The following is a 19331-nucleotide window of genomic DNA, read 5'->3' on the forward strand; positions in this document are numbered from 1 at the left end:
GCTCAGAGCCACTGACGCCACAGATCTGTAGCTCAGTGTGTAGGTCATGGATCTATTAAAATAATATAGTATAGGTTTATTACTAAGATATCTAGCGGCACCGTGGTTGGCCTTTCAGTCCGGAGTTTGCTTGCTTCCCTCTGGACCTGGTGGGTTCCTTTCTTGCACTCCGGTTTTCCCTTTTAACCCAATACATGCACAGTAGGTCACATCCTGCAGCTAAAATAGTCTTGAAGAAGCACAAGATGTGGAGATGATTCCACTGCTCCTGACGGGTTGCTCCGTGGGCACTGAAGAATGGGTCAAATGCAAAGAGCATATTTCCTTATGGTGGCAATAAAATGAAATGCCAAAGACATATCTTGAGAAGGCACCCTGTCCAGTCTGTAACATTCAAATTAACTGAAATGTCAGTAATAGCTTCATGTTTTTGCAGGAGGACGATCCTGCACTGAAGACAGCCATGGTAAGTGCTTCAGATTCAGATTCAGAAAACTTTATTGATCCCATAAGGCAATTCATTTGCAGCATCTCCGAGCAAACACAAACACAAACAAACACACAGTGTGTCAGTCCAATTGTCGTCCACCAGTGGAACTCAAAATAAATAACAAATTGCAGAGTAAAACTTTCATAAAACTATCATAAAACTATCATAAAACTGTACCCTTAGAATTTAATAATTTAATAGCACTGGGCACAAAAGAATTAGAAAACCTTTTGGTTTTCCGTACTGGAGCATAAAACCGACGCCCTGAAGGCATCAGGATAAAATCAGGAGCCAGAGGATGGAGCGGCTGAGCCAGGAGACCCTTGGCTTTGCTCAACACTTGCTCCTCCCACAAAGAGTGCAGATCCCTCAGTTTGATCCTGTGATTTTAGAACAGGTTTTAACAATATTGTCAAGTTTGTTTCTATCCTTCACAGTCAAGGATTCAAACCAGCAAATAAAAGAAAAAGTAAGAAGACTTTCAATAAAAGAGCAATAAAAATTGTTAAGAATCATTTTGTTCACGTTAAAAGCGTTCAGTTTTTTCAACAAATATATTCTTTGCTGCCCTCGTTTGATGACGTTTTCAGTGTTTAGGTCAAATTTCAGTTTATTGTCCATCACGGTACCCAGATATTTATAGCTATCAACTATTTCCACATCATCACCGTGGATGACACTAACACTGTGTGAAGGTGCACGTCTAAAATCAATCAGCATGTCCTTAGTTTTGGCAACGTTCAAATCCAGGTAGTTTTCCTCACACCACTGGACAAACTGCTCCAGTGCAGGACCATGATTTCTCTCAGATCCTGAAAGCAGCGACACCAGGACCGTGTCATCTGAGTATTTGATTAGGCGTCGATTTTACTCTGAGGATCTGCAGCTGTCCATGTACAGAATAAAAAGGAGAGGTGACAGTACACAACCCTGAGGAGATCCAGTGTTGGAGATGGAAGGAGGAGACCACCAACTACACTAGAGAACACCACACATCACCCCATTCACATTTATTTTGTCTGGGATTGGAAATTTAATATTGTGACAAAAAAAATATGATTTTCTATAATAAAACTAAGTTATGCCACTGACATAATAACTCAAGAGCAGATTTATACCACAAAAATGATCCTAAATCCACATTTATATAATGAGCCGCAATAAAAAAATAACAGAATCAAACACTTTAAAAAGCCATAGAAATTATTTATTCAACCTTTTATGGCCCAAATCTTATAGTATAGCCAAAAAATAACCACTAATATGCCAGTAGTGCAATGAAACTGTACACACAATAAATACTGAGCCCCCCCCCCCCCCCCCCCCCCCCCCCAAAAAAAAAAAAAATGTGGTGCCAAATGTTAAATATTGAACATGTCCTCCACATGCTCATGTTGTGCTGTTGTGTGACTGCACAGTCTGCGGCAACGGAGTTGAAGACCAAGGAGGAGAAGGACGCTGAGCTGGACCGCAGGATCGAGGCGCTGCGCAAGAAGAACCAGGCACTGGTCCGGAGATACCAGGTGAGAGGTCACACCAGAGTTAGGACTGCAACCATTAACCTGAATAATCCTGACCAGTGTTTCCCATGGGGCACTTTGATGGCATTTGTAGAGTTTATTGCATATATTTAAATTTAAATAAAAATTCTTTAAGCCCAGTGTAGTTACTGTGAAATGTTTATGATAAGATAATGGGCAACAATGTGTGACTTTTGGGATGCCAATTTATAATCCAGGTTGTTTATACTATGGGGGAGAATTTTAGACTACTGGGGAAACACTGTGACTAGTCCTCTTTTAAAACAATTGTAATATTTTTAATTGTAATTGTTATTTGGATTCTTCAGACTTAAATCACATGCCAAAAGACCAAAGACAGCGGTATTAAATTAAAATGTGAACAAAATACACTGGAATCATCTATCTGGAAGCCTTAGGATCACCATATTTCAAACAATTTCGTTAAAAGCAGAGGTGGGTAGTACTCAGTTACAATTACCTGAGTCTCATTTACTTGATAAAAAAAGTACTTTTCAAGCTGTTTACTTTTACTCTTACTTGTCATGAGTAACATTTCTTATTTAAGTAACAGTACTCTTTGTGTCTGTCTTTTGAAAAGACAAGATTTTGTGCATTATTTCATGTTCTGTTCTTTAAATTACATTAATTATGGGGGTGATGCTATGATTAGGGGTATATTTCATGTCTACTCAATGTATTTATCAATTGTACAATTATTTCCTCAACCCAATGATAGTTTTTACATTGAACCATCAACTTCTCTTTGGATAAAATTAGGGGACCTGGTAGCAATATTGATTATTGCAGAATCCATCAATTTATATGGTGAAAACAGCCTTTTTTGCTTGTCCGCTTTCACTTAATTTATAAACCCCAAAATACATATGTAAGTATAAAATTTTAGTTTTTGTAACTTTCTAGAAGTTAGAAAAAAACTGATTATATGTTTTAAAACTTTTGTGCCCATCATTTCGTTGCAACCCAACACCAAAGGACTTCTCTTTCACACCACAACATTCAGCATTACCAACCTTGTCCAGTCTGCTAGTTTACAGTCACCACTAAATGAAATTAAGTGTATTTTGATCTTCCTTGGACCTTTTAGCTCTAATACACATTACAATACCAAATATTGGTACAGATGTGGACAAAATTGTTGGTGCCCCTCTGGCAATGAAAGAAAAATCAACAATCGTCACTGAAATAACTTGAAACTAATAAAAGCAATAATAAATTTAAAAAATACTGAAAATTGTCCAACAAAACTCAAACATTGCTTTTCACCTGTGGTTAAACAGAATTATTAGAAAAAAAAAATGAAATGAAACTGGCCTGGACAAAAATAATGGTTCCCCTAACGTAATATTTTGTTGCACAACTTTTTGATGCAAACTTTGCAAACAAATGATTTCTGTAACTGTCAATGAGACTTCTGCTCTGGTCAACAGGTATTTTGACCCATTTCTCATGAGCAAACTGCTCTAGTTGTCTCAGGTTTTAAGGGTTCCTTCTCCAGACAGCATGTTTCAGCTCCTTTCACAGATGTTCAGTAGAATTGAGATCTGGACTCACAGAAGAACACTCCAGAACAGTCCAATGTTTTGTTCTTAGTCATTCTTGTGTGTTTTTAGTTGTGTGTTTTAGGTTATTATCCTGTTGGAAGAACCATGATCTACAACTGAGACCAAGCTTTCTGACACTAGGCAACACATTTCGGTCCAAAATACCTTGATAGTTTTGAGATTTCGTTGTACCCTGCACAGATTCAAGACACCCTGTGCCAGATGCAGCAAAACAGCCCCAGAACAAAACCAAGTCTCCTCCATGTTTCACAGTAGGGACAGTGTTCTTTTCTTGGTGTGTTTCATTTTTGCATCTGTGAACATAGAGCTGATGTGTCTTGCCAAAGAACTCCAGTTTTGCCTCATCTGTCCAAAGGACATTCTCCCAGAAGCTTTGTGGCTTGTTAATATGCATTGTGACAAATTCACAATTCTGGGCTCTTTGGTTCCATTCGTATGATCCATCTCTTCAATTTCTTTTGCCACGTCCAGGGAGGTTGGCTTCAGTCCTGTGGACCTTAAACTTGTGAAGAACATGTGTAACTGTAATCACAGGAACATCAAGCTGCTTGGAGATGGTCTTATTGTCTTTATCTTTAACCTGCTTGTCTATTATTTTCTTTCTAGTCTCCTGACACAGTTCTCTTCTTCTCTTTCTCTGGTCCATGTTCAGTGTTGTGTCCATCATGTCTCCAAACAGCACAATGACACATGTCCCCCTTTAAACAGACAGACTGACTGAGGACAAGTTTGAAGAACCTGTGATGCAGATTAGAGACACACCAAAGTTTAACATGGCCCTGTTGTCCAAATATTTACAATCTTTTCTAGGGGAACATCATTTTTGTCCAGGCCAGTTTCATTAGTTTTAATAATTCTGTTGAACAACAATTCAAAAACAGTGTTTGATTTTCATTGGTTATTTTTCAGGATTTTTTTTTATTTATTATTGCTTTTCTTAATTTCAAGTTATTTCACTGACTGTTGTTGATTTTTCTCACATTACCAGAGGGACACCAATAATTTTGTCCATGTCTGCATATGTAAATGAAGGTGAGGGCTGCACAAACTTGGGAAATAGGTACGGTAATTGCAATTTTTCTCAGAATCCTTGTTATTATAATTTGATTTGTGATCCATGTTTAAATAGCTTAATTTGCTTCTCTTTTTTTTTTGGCTTTCTACCATGTTATAAAATTGCTCCCTCATCAGATAAACATGTCTGAAGAGGTTTTAGATGTCATCCATGCATGTTTGAGTATGGTAATCTACTGATCTCTCCTGGCCCTATTCAAACCCTCTGTACAGTTTGCTGGAAGATTCTATAAAAGGGTCTGCCCACAAACCTATGTCACCCATGCTCCGACACAACAATTCTCCCTAAATAAACAAATGCATGATACAAAACTATATACACAGTAACGTAGTGATCTTAATATGTTAGGGTTAGCAGTTAATACCCCCTATTAAAAGACACCCAGGAGCATTTAACGTTTGCAAAAAGACTGAAAACTCACTGAAAAACTAAGGCAAGAATCACATTTTAGAACATGTAGAGGTCTGAACTGAAGGGTTGGCAGTTTTTTAATAAATGAGAATATTTTTTGTTTGCAGAAGAAATTATGTTAATTAATGGTGACTTTCAAATTTCAGTTTGATTGCAATAAATCTTTCAACCATAATAAAAGTAAATATTTTGTGAATTCTTAGTTTGAATCTTTGACCTCCAGAATGATGTAAACCATGTCTGCTCTTTGCCCACACTGGACAGGAAATAGAAGAAGATAAGAAAAAAGCTGAGCAGGAGGGCATTGCTGTGACAACCCCACGTAAGCCCCGCCCCCATGACCCTGAGCTGGAAAAGAGGAGGCAAGAGGAACAGGAGAAGAGGAGGCAGGAGAAGGAGAACTTCACGGTCACTGTGGACCTGTCTTCACCACAGGTCAGTTCCTCAGACCTGAGTTCCAGCCAGATGGAACGAAATCATTAAGAAGAATTAATGTGAAATATAGCTGAAAGCAGCAATGCGGAGGCCTTGCAGCGTAGTTACAGAATAGGCAAGAGCATGAATGGTAACACACGCACAATGAAATTTCATTTTTAATCCAAGCAGATCAATAGATATCCCTTAAAACAAGTTTCTATGCAGTTTGGTGTCAATATGAATGCATGTCCAAAATTAACCAGCTGGTGGTGCTATAGCTCTTGAGGTAGAAACCCAAAAATGACTGAAATTGATCATTGGCCTGGCCTGAATCAACGCGCTAAATTTCATAGCTTTATTCCAAGGTGTTCTAAGGGATACCCAAAAAATTCAACATGGCCGCCAAATGCAGATGGTCACGTGATAAACATTTTACGACACTTATCACCGAGTCAAATAGAATCAGCAGGCACAGGAATTTTTTTGGAAATCCAAATAGATCAAGAGATATCACTTAAAACACCTTTTTGCTAATTATAGCGTCCCCTAGAGGTTGAAGGTCAGGAATTTTTCTGAGGGTCTAGAGTGAGGGGTCCTGAGTCCAGGTATCAAGTTTGGTGTCAATACGTCAAAGCGTCTCTACGCAGGGAGCTCACTTTCTCAAGTTTAATGGCTCAAGTTTAATGGCCATTTGCCAGAAAACAAAGGGTTAAATGAAAAATCCATTCAAAGTTTTTTGTGACAATTGGTCTGAAGATTGTGTGTGCCAAGTTTCAAGAAAATTGGACAAAATTTGTGAGAGGAGATTCATTTTGAAGGTTTTTGGATAAACTCCAAAATGGTGGAAAATCCAATAAGATGTCATGGGGTGCATTCAACTCGTCTTGGTCCAAGAATTCCAAGCACACCTTGTTTGTGTTTGGACAAATGGGTCAGTAGTTATAAGCGTGAATGCATGTCCAACTCTGACCTGTTGGTGGTGCTAGAGCTCTTGACCTATTGACCCCAAATTGACTGTGAGGGACCATGAGCCTGTCCTGAACCAGTGTGCAAAATTTCACAACTTTTTACCAAGGCATTCTGTGGGCTGCCATAGACTCTCCAGACAGAAATATATAATAAGATTGCATACAAAAACAATGGAGTCCTGCAGCTACTCTGCAAGGCCTCCGATTCAAGTGAGACTAGACGTCCTAGACTAAACTCCATAAATGCTACATTGAGGGTTGTGTCATTAGATAATCTTCCTGCACATATTTTGTGAACAGAATGTCCACACTAGTTAATGACTCTACTATTTATTTCTTTAGTTGTAAAAAGGCTCAGTTAATCCGTGCAGTGAAAGGTGACACTGTCTGATTTGAACATATAGTCCATATTCCTGCAGTAAATGTGAGGCCACAGATACCTCAGCTCTGATGAAATGCTGTTTATTGTCAGATTAACTCACTAAACTCCTTCCATCATGTTGCATGTTGTCTTTTTTCCTTTTTTCCCCTTTTTTGTTTTGATATGGACAGACCATGAGTGTTTTTGACCAATCCACCTGTTAATCATGGCCATATGAACTCTGGGAGCTTCACAGGTGGCTAGACTCACGTCTTGGCAAAGTATTGAAGAAGTGTGTGTTCTGGATGCCAGGCTAATATTTTAATAGTGCAGTAGTGAAATTCAAATCAGAATTAGACAACACATACCATGTAGTTTAATGGGATGGATCTCACATTGCCAGCATATTGTGGGTGTGCGTGTGTGTGTGTGCATGTATGTATATATATATGTATATATATTATATATGTGTGTGTGTGTGTGTATGTATATACACACATATATGTGTGTGTGTGTGTGTGTATATATATATATATATAGGGGTGTCAAATTAGCGCGTTAATTGCGATTAATTAATTACAGTCATATTTAGCGCGTTATGTTTTTTAATCGCGTTAATCTCATTTTTAATCTCTAACTTTACTGTTTCTGTATGTGAGTTGCTTTACGATAAAACCTGTTTTTATGTGTTGTTGTCCCAACAACAACACACAACACACAAAAAAAACACATTTATACATTTTTTTTATTTCGGTAATTCCACTCATTGCCGGAAACCCACACAAAACGCGCGCAGTAACAGCGATCTAAACGTCATGTTCACGTTGGCGGCATCAATCGCACAATGGACGAGGTCGAAGAGCCAGTAGAACAGAGGCAGCAGTGCACACACACACAAACACACACAAACACACACAAACAAACACACACCTTCATCATCGTCATTAACCTCAGAACGCGCGGACCACGTTTCCTTCCGTAGTTACTGCGCGGACACCGACGTGCTCCCGTGCGCCGCGTGTGGACCATGTTTTCTCGCGTACGCTGCGTACGCTGCGTAAACTGCGCTTCCTCCTGTGCGCCTCTAAACCAGAACTAACACCAAGACTTAAACCAGGACTAATCCAGTCCAGGACTAAACCAGGTCTAAACAAGGACTAAACCAGAACTAAAACCAGAACTAAAACCAGAACTAAAACTAGAACTAAAACCTAGAACTAAAACCAGAACAAAAACCAGGTCTAAACCAGGTCTAAACCAGGACTAAACCAGGACTAAACCAGAACTAACACCAGGACTAAAACAGGATTAATCCATTCCAGGACTAAACTAGGACTAAAGCAGAACTAAAACCAGAACTAAAACTAGAACTAAAACCAGAACAAAAACCAGGTCTAAACCAGGTCTAAACCAGGTCTAAACCAGGACTAAACTAGGACTAAACCAGAACTAAAACCAGAACTAAAACCAGGTCTAAACCAGGTCTAAACCAGGACTAAACCAGGACTAAACCAGGACTAAAACCAGAACTAAAACCAGGTCTAAACCAGGACTAAACTAGGACTAAACCAGGACTAAACCAGAACTAAAACCAGAACTAAAACCAGGTCTAAACCAGGACTAACACCAGGACTAACACCAGGACTAAAACAGGATTAATCCATTCCAGGACTAAACTAGGACTAAAGTAGGTCTAAACCAGGTCTAAACCAGGACTAAAACCAGTGATCTCATATATAAAAGCATTTCTCTATCAATAATATTTTTAATATGGTTAAGGAAAGACTGGACTTTTTATTGTCTTTAAGTAGACAAAAGTTATTATGTTCAGATTTCCTCGTATTTGCTACTTTACAGCAAACAGTTTCTTATTCATGGAGACTTGGGCTCAACAGCCAAATTGGAGAGATTTGTTAAACAATAAATGACTTTATAAAGTCACTTTTTTTAATCTATATTAGTCTTTTTTTTTTTTTTGTAACTTTATTTTTAAGAAGGTTTTAGGGCATACAAAGAATAATGAAGAAACTATAACAATCAAGCAAGATTACATGTACAATCAACAGCTCCCATATCACGATTAATCGTTCATGGATTGTATGTAACAGTCCCATTTTTCCCAATGTTTTTCTCCCTTGTGTCGTTGTAGGCGGAGACCAAATGTCATGGTTTCCATTGCTCTGATTTGTCCGATAATTTGTCTCAGAAGTCCCATTGTAGGTGCCTCCTTTTTCAGCCAGCATTTTGTAATTGCCTTTTTCCCTGAAACAAGAATTATTCTAAATAGATATGCATCAGATTTACTTAAGCCTTCTGGGGGTACGCTAAGAAATAAGGTGAAGAAAGACAAATCAACTTGGAGGCCCAACACTGAGAACATTAGATAAACCACCTTTTTCCAGAAGTTAGTTATTTCTGGGCATGACCAGAATATATGAGCCTGGTCCGCCCTGACAGAGCCACACTCTCTCCAGCAGGGGAATTGAGTTGCTAAAATCTTTGACTTGCGTAACCGGTGTGATAAAAAAGCGAACCAGGCTCTTCCAACAGAAGTCTCTCCAAGTAAGTGAATTGGTAGTAAGGTTTTGAGATTTCCATCCCTCTAACCAGAGCTCCTCTGGGATTTCAATTGCCAAATCTTTATCCCATTGATATTTTACATGAAGATATGTCTTATTGTCGTTTGAATGTAAACCCTTATAAATTTTGCCTACAATATTTTTGGTACCAGACCCTTTATAAATATCTCTTATAATTTGAATTAAGTTGGAGAGATTTCCAGTCAGAATGGTAAATGGTCACATTTTTCTATAGCGCTTTTCCACCTTCAAGGCACTCAAAGCGCTTCCTTTACAAAATAATGACGGAGTTGAAGATATCTGAAAAAATCATGTTTGCCAAGTCCAAATTTAAGAGAGAGATTCTGAAAACTATCCATTTGTCCCCTGGAAATAATACTGCTGAATACTGTAATACCTAAGGGCAGCCACTGTTTAAATCTAGGGTCGTTTACTGCTGGTAGAAAGTGTGGATCACACGTCGGCCAACTCAGTAACTTGATTTGTCTCTGGAGGCCATACATCCTTACAACTTGTAGCCAAATATTAATACCTGTACCAACACAGAAATTCCCTTGCTGCAAAATTAATTTGGCACAGTCCACACAGCCAAGCACTGATTGCATTGGAGTATCAGACAGCGAGAACTCCATACCTTTCCATTTTGCCTCATAGGACTCATCACACCAAAGTATTAGTGACCGTAACTGGGCTGCAATATAGTAAGTTCTTAGACAAGGTAGGGCCAGGCCTCCCCTTTCCCTCGGCATCTGAAGAATAGAATATTTAATACGTGGTTTCTTGGAATTCCACACAAACCTAGATATACATTTATCCCATTCTCTGAATTGTGCCAGTGGGATCTCCACAGGCAATGCATTGAATAAATACAATAATTTGGGTAGAATTACCATTTTGATTGACCTAATCCTGTCACCAATGTCCAGAGGAAGCAAAGCCCACCTGTTCATCTCTCTCCTCACTCGCTTTGTGGTATTTGCATAGTTTATGGTAAGAAGTGAAGAGAGGTTTTTTGGTATGATTACCCCAAGATACTCAATCTGTGACAATTTCCAGTTAAAGTCATAGTCTCTAACTAATTCCGGGCTAGGAGTAAAATTGAATAAGAGGGCCTGAGTTTTACTGACATTAAGAGAATATCCAGAAAGGGACCCAAATGTTTTAAGGGCATTCATAAGTTGAGGTATACTAGAACCTGGATTTTGCAGCGTTACTAATACGTCGTCCGCGTACAGACAAATTCTGTATTCTATACCCCTTATAGTTATACCTTCTAACTCAGTTTCCTGTCTAATCATCTGGGCTAATGGCTCGATGAACAAATTAAACAGAAATGGGCTGAGAGGGCATCCTTGTCTACAGCCTCTTTTGAGTGTTATCGTGTTAGACAAGCCACCGTTTATTTTGATCATTGCAGTCGGTGATGAATATAATGCCCTTATGCACTGTATGAATTGACCTGAGAAGCCGAAGCGGCCCATAGCTTGATAGAGAAACTGCCAACTAACTGTGTCAAAAGCCTTCTCGGCATCTAAGCTGAGAAGGACTGCACAGGAATTTGTCTTTGTTATATGGTCAATAATGTGAATAGGTCGGCGTATATTGTCGTGTGTTTGGCGATCCTTAACAAAACCTGTTTGGTCTACATCTATGAGGAATGACATGGCCTCTTCCATTCTCCTGGCCAAAATTGATGCGAAAAGTTTGTAATCTATGTTAAGAACACTGATAGGCCTATAAGATTTACAATCCATTTTGTTTTTGCCCTCTTTGTGAATAACAGATATAAAGGCTTCTCTCCATGAGGGGGGGGGAGCACCACCTTTCATAATATTATTGAAACATTCTTTAAGCAATGGAAGCAGAGGTTCTCTCATCATCTTATACCATTCAGCCGGGTATCCATCTGTGCCAGGTGATTTACCCGTCTTTAAAGCTGAAATAGCCTTATTGATTTCCCCCTCAGAAATTTCAGCAATAAGGAATTTATTATGACTTTTACCTAGGCAGGGGAGGTCTAACGAATTTAAGAATTTACCAATTTTATCACTATCAGTTTCACCAATGTGTGTATACAGTTTAGTATAATATTTTTCGAATGATTTATTAATTTTATTGGGTTTAGTAAATAGTTTGTTTGTATTTGGGTCTCTGATTTTATAAATTGTCCTCTCTTCTTGTTGTTTGCGCAGTCTCCAAGCTAATAATTTTGCAGCTTTTGGCCCAGCCTCGTAATACCTCTGCTTCATATATCTTATATTCTTTTCAATTTCTTCACTATAAATTTGGTCTATTTCTTGCTTAATAGGTCGCATCAAGGTCAACAAAGAAGGATCCTTATTTTGACTGTGCAAATTTTCCAGAACCTTCAGTCTTCTTTCTAAATCATGTAGTCGTTTATGCTTTAATTTTTTCAAGAATGCTGCTTTGACTATAAGTTTTCCTCTAAGATAGGCTTTAGCAGTGTCCCATAGAATAGATGAACTGACTTCCCCATTATTATTAAGGGATAGAAATTCCTTATATTCTTCTACTATTGCTTTTTTATATGTTTCGTTGTTAAACATGCCAATATTCAATCTCCAGTTTGTTTTCTTTATACTACAATCTAAATGTAAGTTTAAATAGATACCTGCATGGTCCGATAGGTCCCTCTGTCCAATCCCACAATATTTAACTCTATGGAGCTCACTATTAAACATTAAATAATAATCAATTCTTGAGTACATGTTATGGCGAGCAGAATAAAATGTGAAATCTTTTTCCTGTCTATGTATGTCTTGCCAAACATCTGTTAAACCTAAAAGATGAATTGTTTTATTTACCCAGGACTCAACAGAAGTCTTCTTCCTCGTGCAATTTGTTGTGTCTAACTTGGGGTTCATCACTAAATTTAAGTCCCCTGCACATATCAAAATACCATATTTATCAAAGGCTATTAAATCAAAAACCTTTTTGAAGAAAGACAATGGGCTTCCGGGTGGGGCATATACATTGAATAAAGTTACTGGTTTACCCTCTGTTTTCCCTTTGACAAAAATATATCTACCTTCTTTATCTGCAGTTTCAGATATTAATTCAAATTTAATCTTATTTGAGATCAATATAGCAACTCCTCTTTTGTTTCCTGATTTATGTGAAGAGAAAAATGTATTACGAAAACCCAATCTTTTAATCTTTTCATGCTCAGTATGAGACAGGTGCGTTTCTTGCCAGAAAGCAATATTAATTTTCTCCCTTTTTAATTTTGCTATCATTTTACTACACTTTATGGGACTGTTTAAACCGTTTACATTTAATGAAATAAACTTATAATATTGGAACATTTTTCTAATATGTTTACTATGTCATCTTTTACATGTAATCTTGCGCCCTTGAACAAACAAAAAAAATGAGGAATAAAAAATGACAACTCAGAACAAGAAAAAACAATAAGCATCATTAAAAAAAGAAAAGAAGAAAAAACAGTACTTCCAACAAAGAGGAAAACCTAACTCCTCTAAATAAAACAGTGAGGGGAAACAGCCAACAAGTGGGGCCCCTCGTCAATTTATTCTATGTAGAATAGACTGGGTGTATTACCCTAGCAAGTGGGTGGCTCTTTATAAACACACTGAAACAGCCATTATTTATAACCCTCAATGTCACGGGACAAAAAATATCTAAAACTAATCTATAAGATCCAAGAATACCAAGTAATGGGTTACCTCTTGTATGTTCTGATTAGTCACGTTGGTTACGGAGGAGGCTCCCCGTCGGTATAAGCTCAAATAGTCTTACTTACGTACATACTAACGATGTAATAATCATTACGTGTCCAAATCCGTGGCGTCTTGAGAAGTAATTCAATCTTCATGACTTGTGTCGTCCCGGTCGGTCCTCTGAAATCCCCGCAGCCGTTCTCTGATGCTCTCCTGGTACTCAGGACCAGCGCGGCGGGAGCCCGCCGTGCGCCACGGCATAAGCTTGGTCAGGATGTCCGCGGTGTGTTCTCCGGGCTTTTTCACTCGAATCGGACCAACCGAGAAGCCCCGCTTCTCCAACTCCTCCGCAGCGGCACCCGGGTCATTGCAAGTAACAGCCCCAGTGCTAAAATGGATCCGCATCTTCGTCAATGGTGTCTGAAAGCGAATCTGATTTTCTCTCAGCACCTTTTTTATCGGGCCATATTCTTTTCTCTTCTGCTGCACATCTGCCGCGTAATCGTGGTCAAAGAAGACGCGTCTGTTTTGAACATACATCTGCTTTTTCCAGGCCGATTGAAGAACTTTCTCTTTTATTGTAAACCTCAGGAAACGGATAACGATGGAGCGCGGGGGTGCACCGGGTGGTGGTTGTGGACCCAACGCTCGGTGGGCCCGCTCGATACCAAGCTCGGTGCCCCGTTGGACACCCAGGCTTTCCCCCAGTTCAGTCATTATAAAGCTCTCAATGAACCGTTGCACCGATGTACCCTCGGTGTTCTCTGGGACGCCGTAAATTCGGATGTTATTGCGCCGGGAGCGCCCTTCCAGGTCAGACAACTTAGCCTGTAAATCCCTCTGGTTGTTTAAGAGTTCAAGCAATGTGTCCTTCACGGCCAAGTCCCACTTTTCTGCTCCAGCCACGTTTTTTTCAACCTCTTCTAAGCGCCGTGCTCTTTGAGCATGGCAAGCACACTTTATGATTACGATTTTATAGCTACACATTGGAACTATATAAACAATGCTCCAGCATCACAGTGAAGCAGTCACGGCCTATGGGTGCAAGGACAAAGTTCCTCACCCGGACGGAGACATTCAGCACCTACACGCTGCGCCAGGTAGTCTCCTTGCTCCATGATCCAGAGAGAGAGAGACAGAGAGCCTTTATTAATCACTAGGGAAATTCAAGTTTTGCTACAGCAACATTTACACTGCACTTCAGTTAAAGGTCTGAGTGAAGTTTAACACTAGGACTCGTCAGGTAGGGTCAGCAGATCTGTGTCAGGGCAGTTTGAGAAGAGGAAGAGTCCAAAGTATCCCTGGTTTGTGTCCTGCAGCATCACAGCAGTGTCCCAAGGAAATCACGTGAGCGCAACAGGAAAGGCTCTGGTTTCAGGTGGTGATGAAATTGTTAACTCTCTCATAGTATTTCCTCTGGAAGATCTTTTGAAACATTTTCTGCCCCATATGGTATAAAAAGCCCATAGCATCTCAAATGTCCTTATTTAGCTACTGTACAGCTGCAGTTTATATGTGAAGTATTTTGTTAATTTGGTTCAATGATTTACAGCATTTTTATTCAGTGAAAATAAGAACAGAGCTTTCTCAGGCTATTTTATAAATATAGACTGCTAGGGGAGTTATTGTCAGACTTTTCGTTTTTTGATGATGATTTGATGATTTCTTTTCTTTTCCTCTAGAGTCTGTCTCTCCTCTCACTGCATTCTCACAGGCTCCTGTATCAGTGCTGCTCTGCCTCATCTCCAGCAGAAGCAGAGGCAAACAGTAGCTCCTCCCACACTGCCCTGCTCTTTTTACACGCACTGCACTCCACTCTTTTTTCTGAACACTAAACCTATGTTATATTACACAGAAATGTCTCTACAGACCATTTTCTCAGTAAAACTTATGAGACAGAGTCTGAGAAAAAGATTGGGTATATCGCAACTCGCGTTGTGGGTGCATATTCGAGCACATTTGATTAAAGCTGATGTAAAGCCAAAAGTGATCCTGAAGTATATAAAAGTCAATGGGCCTGACCTTGCTCCCAATCTTAGCACTAGTGCTATTATTATGGAGGGGGTGTGTCCAGGTGGGGCTGTACTTCGCTGCTGGGGGCTGCAGTGGGACAGTACAAGTACACTTATGGTGATGGCATTTGAACCAATCTGTGATCACTGTGGCATTTAAAAGCACTGCCAGTGTGGGTAAAGTCTGCAATCTTTTCCTCACTACAGGCAGCAAAGAGGAGTGTGGGGAAGAGTTATGAGTACAATAAAACAGCTCCAGGGCCCCATGATGCAAGTACCTAAGTCTATCAACGTAAAATAAAAAGTGACGGAAAGATAAAATCCACCTCTGTTGGAATATTTCAACTGTAAGTCCCTATGGAGCTGTTTTCTTGCTGCATCTGAGGAGGACTTTGCAATAACTGTTTTCCTTTTGGACCAAAATAAACGGCCAAAATGAATCGTGACACCAGTATCAAATGATATTCGATATGATATCAATATTGTTCCATCCCTGATAGGTACCCACATGATGTTTACATTGTTTACTTAAAGCTGAACAGTTTTTTTTTTTTTTTTTTTTTTGGAGTGGAGCATTATTGGCCCGAGCCAGTAACGAAGCTGGACGAGCTGTTGGTCTGTACTCTCAGTCTTTGTCAGGAAGAGAGAGTGGCGTGCTGAGGTGGTAGTGAGTCATTGAAGGTTGCGTTGAAGTGGGAGTGCGCATCGGGGCGAAGGCCATCATCGCCGTGAGCGTCTTTAATTGGCCCTCGCCACTAACGAAGTTAATGGCGAGGGGTATTGTTCTTCCTCAGTTTCTTACTTATTATTCTTTTTCCCCATATATAATCGCATTTTTGACCCCCTGAATGTAGACAAAAAGTCTCTTAACTAGGTATGGGATCAACCAGCCCAGCAAAAAATTTGATAAAATGGGCATTGCAACAATTCCCAAAGCGACTCGACTCAACAGCGCCGCCTAGAATTGGACCCCTATGGGAGTGGGGACAAGTAAAATTGGAGCATGCTCCTATGACGAACAGCAAGTCGGCCATATTCGATCAAAAATTTGCCACCGTTTTGACTTGCATGTGTGCAAAAAGATTAAGTCCCTGGTGTTTGGTCCAAATGAGCTCAGATTTGACATGTCACATCTATAGACATAAGTTCACAAAAGTTTTATATTTTTTTGGGATAGTCCTTACGGTTTGCCCGTAGCACGAACGGGCACGCACGAAATGGCGATGGCAAGGGCCATCATCGCAGTGAGCGGCTTTAATTATATTCTTATTGTTCATGTATTAATACCAAGATCATGCTCCCAAGATCTCTTTCTGTTTTGAGTACGTAAGCCATTTAAAATGACCACTTGATTGTAAATATATGATTTTTTTCTGAACAATGTGCCCCTACACCCTGTTTATATTGTGAAACTGAGTTGAGAAAATTTCTCATTTGTAAATATCTGAAAAATGTCTTGTAACTGACTAAATGACTGATGATAACACATTAGCGCATCATTACTGTCTAAGCAGCTCATTGGCTTAGTTCCACTTGTATATGCTGTGTTTAATGGAGGATGCTGATGTGTGCAGGAGAAGAGAGTGGTGAATGACACTAAAGCGGGGGCATCCAGGGGCCCGCAGAAGCCCCATGAGGACACAGAGGGACACAAAGTGCAGAGCCCCTCCAAGAGAATGTCAGGTCGCGTGGGTCGAAACCCCAGAGGAGAGGGGCGGGAGGACAGGGGCCCCCGGGAGGACAGGGGCCCCCGGGAGGACAGGGGCCCCCGGGAGGACAGGGGCCCCCGGGAGGAGGTGCCTGGTGAGACATCGGGTCGTAGGGGGGGCCGGGGGAGCAGGAGGGGCAGAGGTGGAGACACAGCAGTGGGGAGTGACCGTAGGTCCAAGGTATGTCCCACCACACAGACATTTAACCTACTAACCTCAACACAAGCCCCTGATGCCTCCCACATGTGTTTTGTCCAGGAGTGGGAAGAGAAGAGGAGACAGAACATCGAGAAAATGAACCAGGAAATGGAGAAGATAGCAGAATATGAACGAGGACAGCGGGTATGTAATTTTAATAAATTTCATTCAACTGTAATCTGAGTTTTGTTTTAACACCATCTGATTAGAAAGAACTGGTTTAGCTTGATGAGGTGCAGTGTTTCCCAGACCAATCTGTGGCACAGCGCCACAGAATGAAAATCTAGCACCACAAATTGATTCTGCCTCTTTTTTTTTCAATGCCATTCTGTCATTGTCACTCGAGACAGACAGAGACAGACAGAGACAGACAGAGACAGACAGAGACAGACAGAGACAGACAGAGACAGACAGAGACAGAGACTCACCTTTTTGTTGAAAATCTACAAAAAAGTGAAATCCAGTTTGTGTTTTTCTTGAGTTTTCAGACTATTTTCAGCATGATGTCACAGCAAAGTTCCAATAGGATTCCATATTCACAGAAGCTGTTGTTTATTCTCTCTGTGTAGCAGGACGGGGACAAGCCCAGCAGACACTTCCTGGATGACCCACGGCGCACTGGACCCGTCCCCGACACTGATCGCAAGGAGGGCAGCCGGAGACATGTGCGCAACTGGGGAGGCCTGGACTTCGACAACGTGAAGACGGGAGCAGAAATGGAGAAGGAGTGGACTGTGAGTGGATTTCGCTTATAGAACCCTTTTGAGGAAATGGTAATGGTATAAGGTCCTGTTGTATAGTACGCAGAACTGATTAATGTAAGCTTTTATTTATATCTTAGAACCCTGTAACCCTGCATTATTAGAGTATCTCTGTCTTCAAATTTCAAAATACTCTTTTACTTTTCATTCAGTAGAAATTGGCTGTTCCAGGGCAGACGTCATCCAAATGATTCTAGAGAAGGTATATGGAGTGGAACACAGTGGAGTACATCCCATATTACCACATGACATCACAAGGTGGAACAGAGTATTTTCTGTTTAAGAGAAGACAAGAAAAGAACTCAAAATTTCTAATTTAAATGAGAACATAGCACCAGGCATAGGTGCTGATTTTATGTTTTTTCAAGTGGGTCCTCAGTGCACGTGCATGCACTTGTGACCACACACACATACACATTCCACTTTTTTCTGCGTTTCTCGTGAATTGCTCTTCCATTAGTGGCGGACACACACGGGGTATTCACTGGCCAGCGGGTCCGAACTTCCTTACATCCTCGTCTTATTGTCTCTGGTGTCCTCGCTCCAATAGACTGTTCTGGCTTGCGTTTGAAGGCATAGCATTTCTTTTGGCCCATTTTGTTTTTGATCCCTGCTTTGCACACAGTCCTCAGATCAGACCTACAATGACTGAAATTACTAGAAAGAGAGAGAGAGATGGACAGACAGACAGACAGACAGACACTAAATGCTCTTTCTAAGCGTGCATCAAATAAAGTCCATTTAAGATCAGGGGAAATTCAGGTGCTTGGCAGGGCTGGCCGATATGGGGAAAAATGACTCATGATTTTTTTTCCCCCATATTGATCGATTTTCAATTCAATCTTCTTCCATCTTTTATTTCATGTTGATGGGTCCAATAATTCCAGAGAAGTTCATATTTGAAGGTCGGAATTTGTTTGTACAATATATTAAACCCAAAAGCTTGCTCACATTACAGTTAGCGACATGAACATGCGTGATGTCCGTGTGCTAAATGAGGTCTTTAGTTTCACTCAAACTGTGAGAAAATAGTTGTTTACTTTCTGTAACTTGGATTATAATTATGAGAAGCACCAGAGAGAAAGAGAGGAGAAAAGGTGAGGAGCTGCGGCTGAATCAGAAACAGAGGGAGGGCGGCACTGGACTTTTAGTCAAATTGTGCAGATTTAAGTCAAAACTTGTGAACACGTGAGGAGACATAAGAGACGCTCTGTGGCTGAGGTGCTTTTTCCTAAAGAGCTAAAATCCTCGTCAGCACCATGCGCTCTTACTGCCTCATGATTGGCTATTGACCTGTTAATTAAAATGCACATTTTGACATTGAGATTGACCAAAGTAGAGTGATCTATCAATCTTTCGATTTTTGGGACAGCTGGGTCAGTCCATATGAAATTAGCCATTTTCAAGGAATCTCCCATATGAGCCATCTCAGATTTGGCTGAATTTTTATTTTAATTTTTCTAAAATTACCAAATGAAAGGATCTCAAATTTTAGCACAATCCCTTGAGTCGCTCCTGAGTTATGGTCCGTTAAAATTTTGGG

At 40.2% G+C, this 19331-nt stretch overlaps 1 protein-coding gene across 2 annotated transcripts in view; it reads left to right on the forward strand.

Moving 5' to 3' along the window:
- The window catches only part of ccdc9 (coiled-coil domain containing 9), a 56400-nt gene that overhangs the window by 400 nt on the left and 36669 nt on the right, over positions 1-19331 (forward strand). Inside the window, exons 2-7 of one of the 2 annotated variants that reach the window (XM_020938674.2) lie at positions 437-466; positions 1909-2013; positions 5347-5517; positions 16695-17009; positions 17088-17171; positions 17597-17761. In XM_020938674.2, coding sequence (XP_020794333.2) covers positions 464-466; positions 1909-2013; positions 5347-5517; positions 16695-17009; positions 17088-17171; positions 17597-17761 — 843 coding nt within the window. In that variant the 5' untranslated portion in view covers positions 437-463. The remainder of the gene's footprint in view (positions 1-436; positions 467-1908; positions 2014-5346; positions 5518-16694; positions 17010-17087; positions 17172-17596; positions 17762-19331) is intronic. The other variant, XM_055166884.1, reaches the window with a different exon arrangement.

Source organism: Boleophthalmus pectinirostris, unplaced genomic scaffold (genome assembly GCF_026225935.1).
Source record: "Boleophthalmus pectinirostris isolate CB_2022bp ecotype Guang Dong unplaced genomic scaffold, ASM2622593v1 HiC_scaffold_9, whole genome shotgun sequence".
Lineage (NCBI taxonomy): Eukaryota > Metazoa > Chordata > Actinopteri > Gobiiformes > Gobiidae > Boleophthalmus > Boleophthalmus pectinirostris.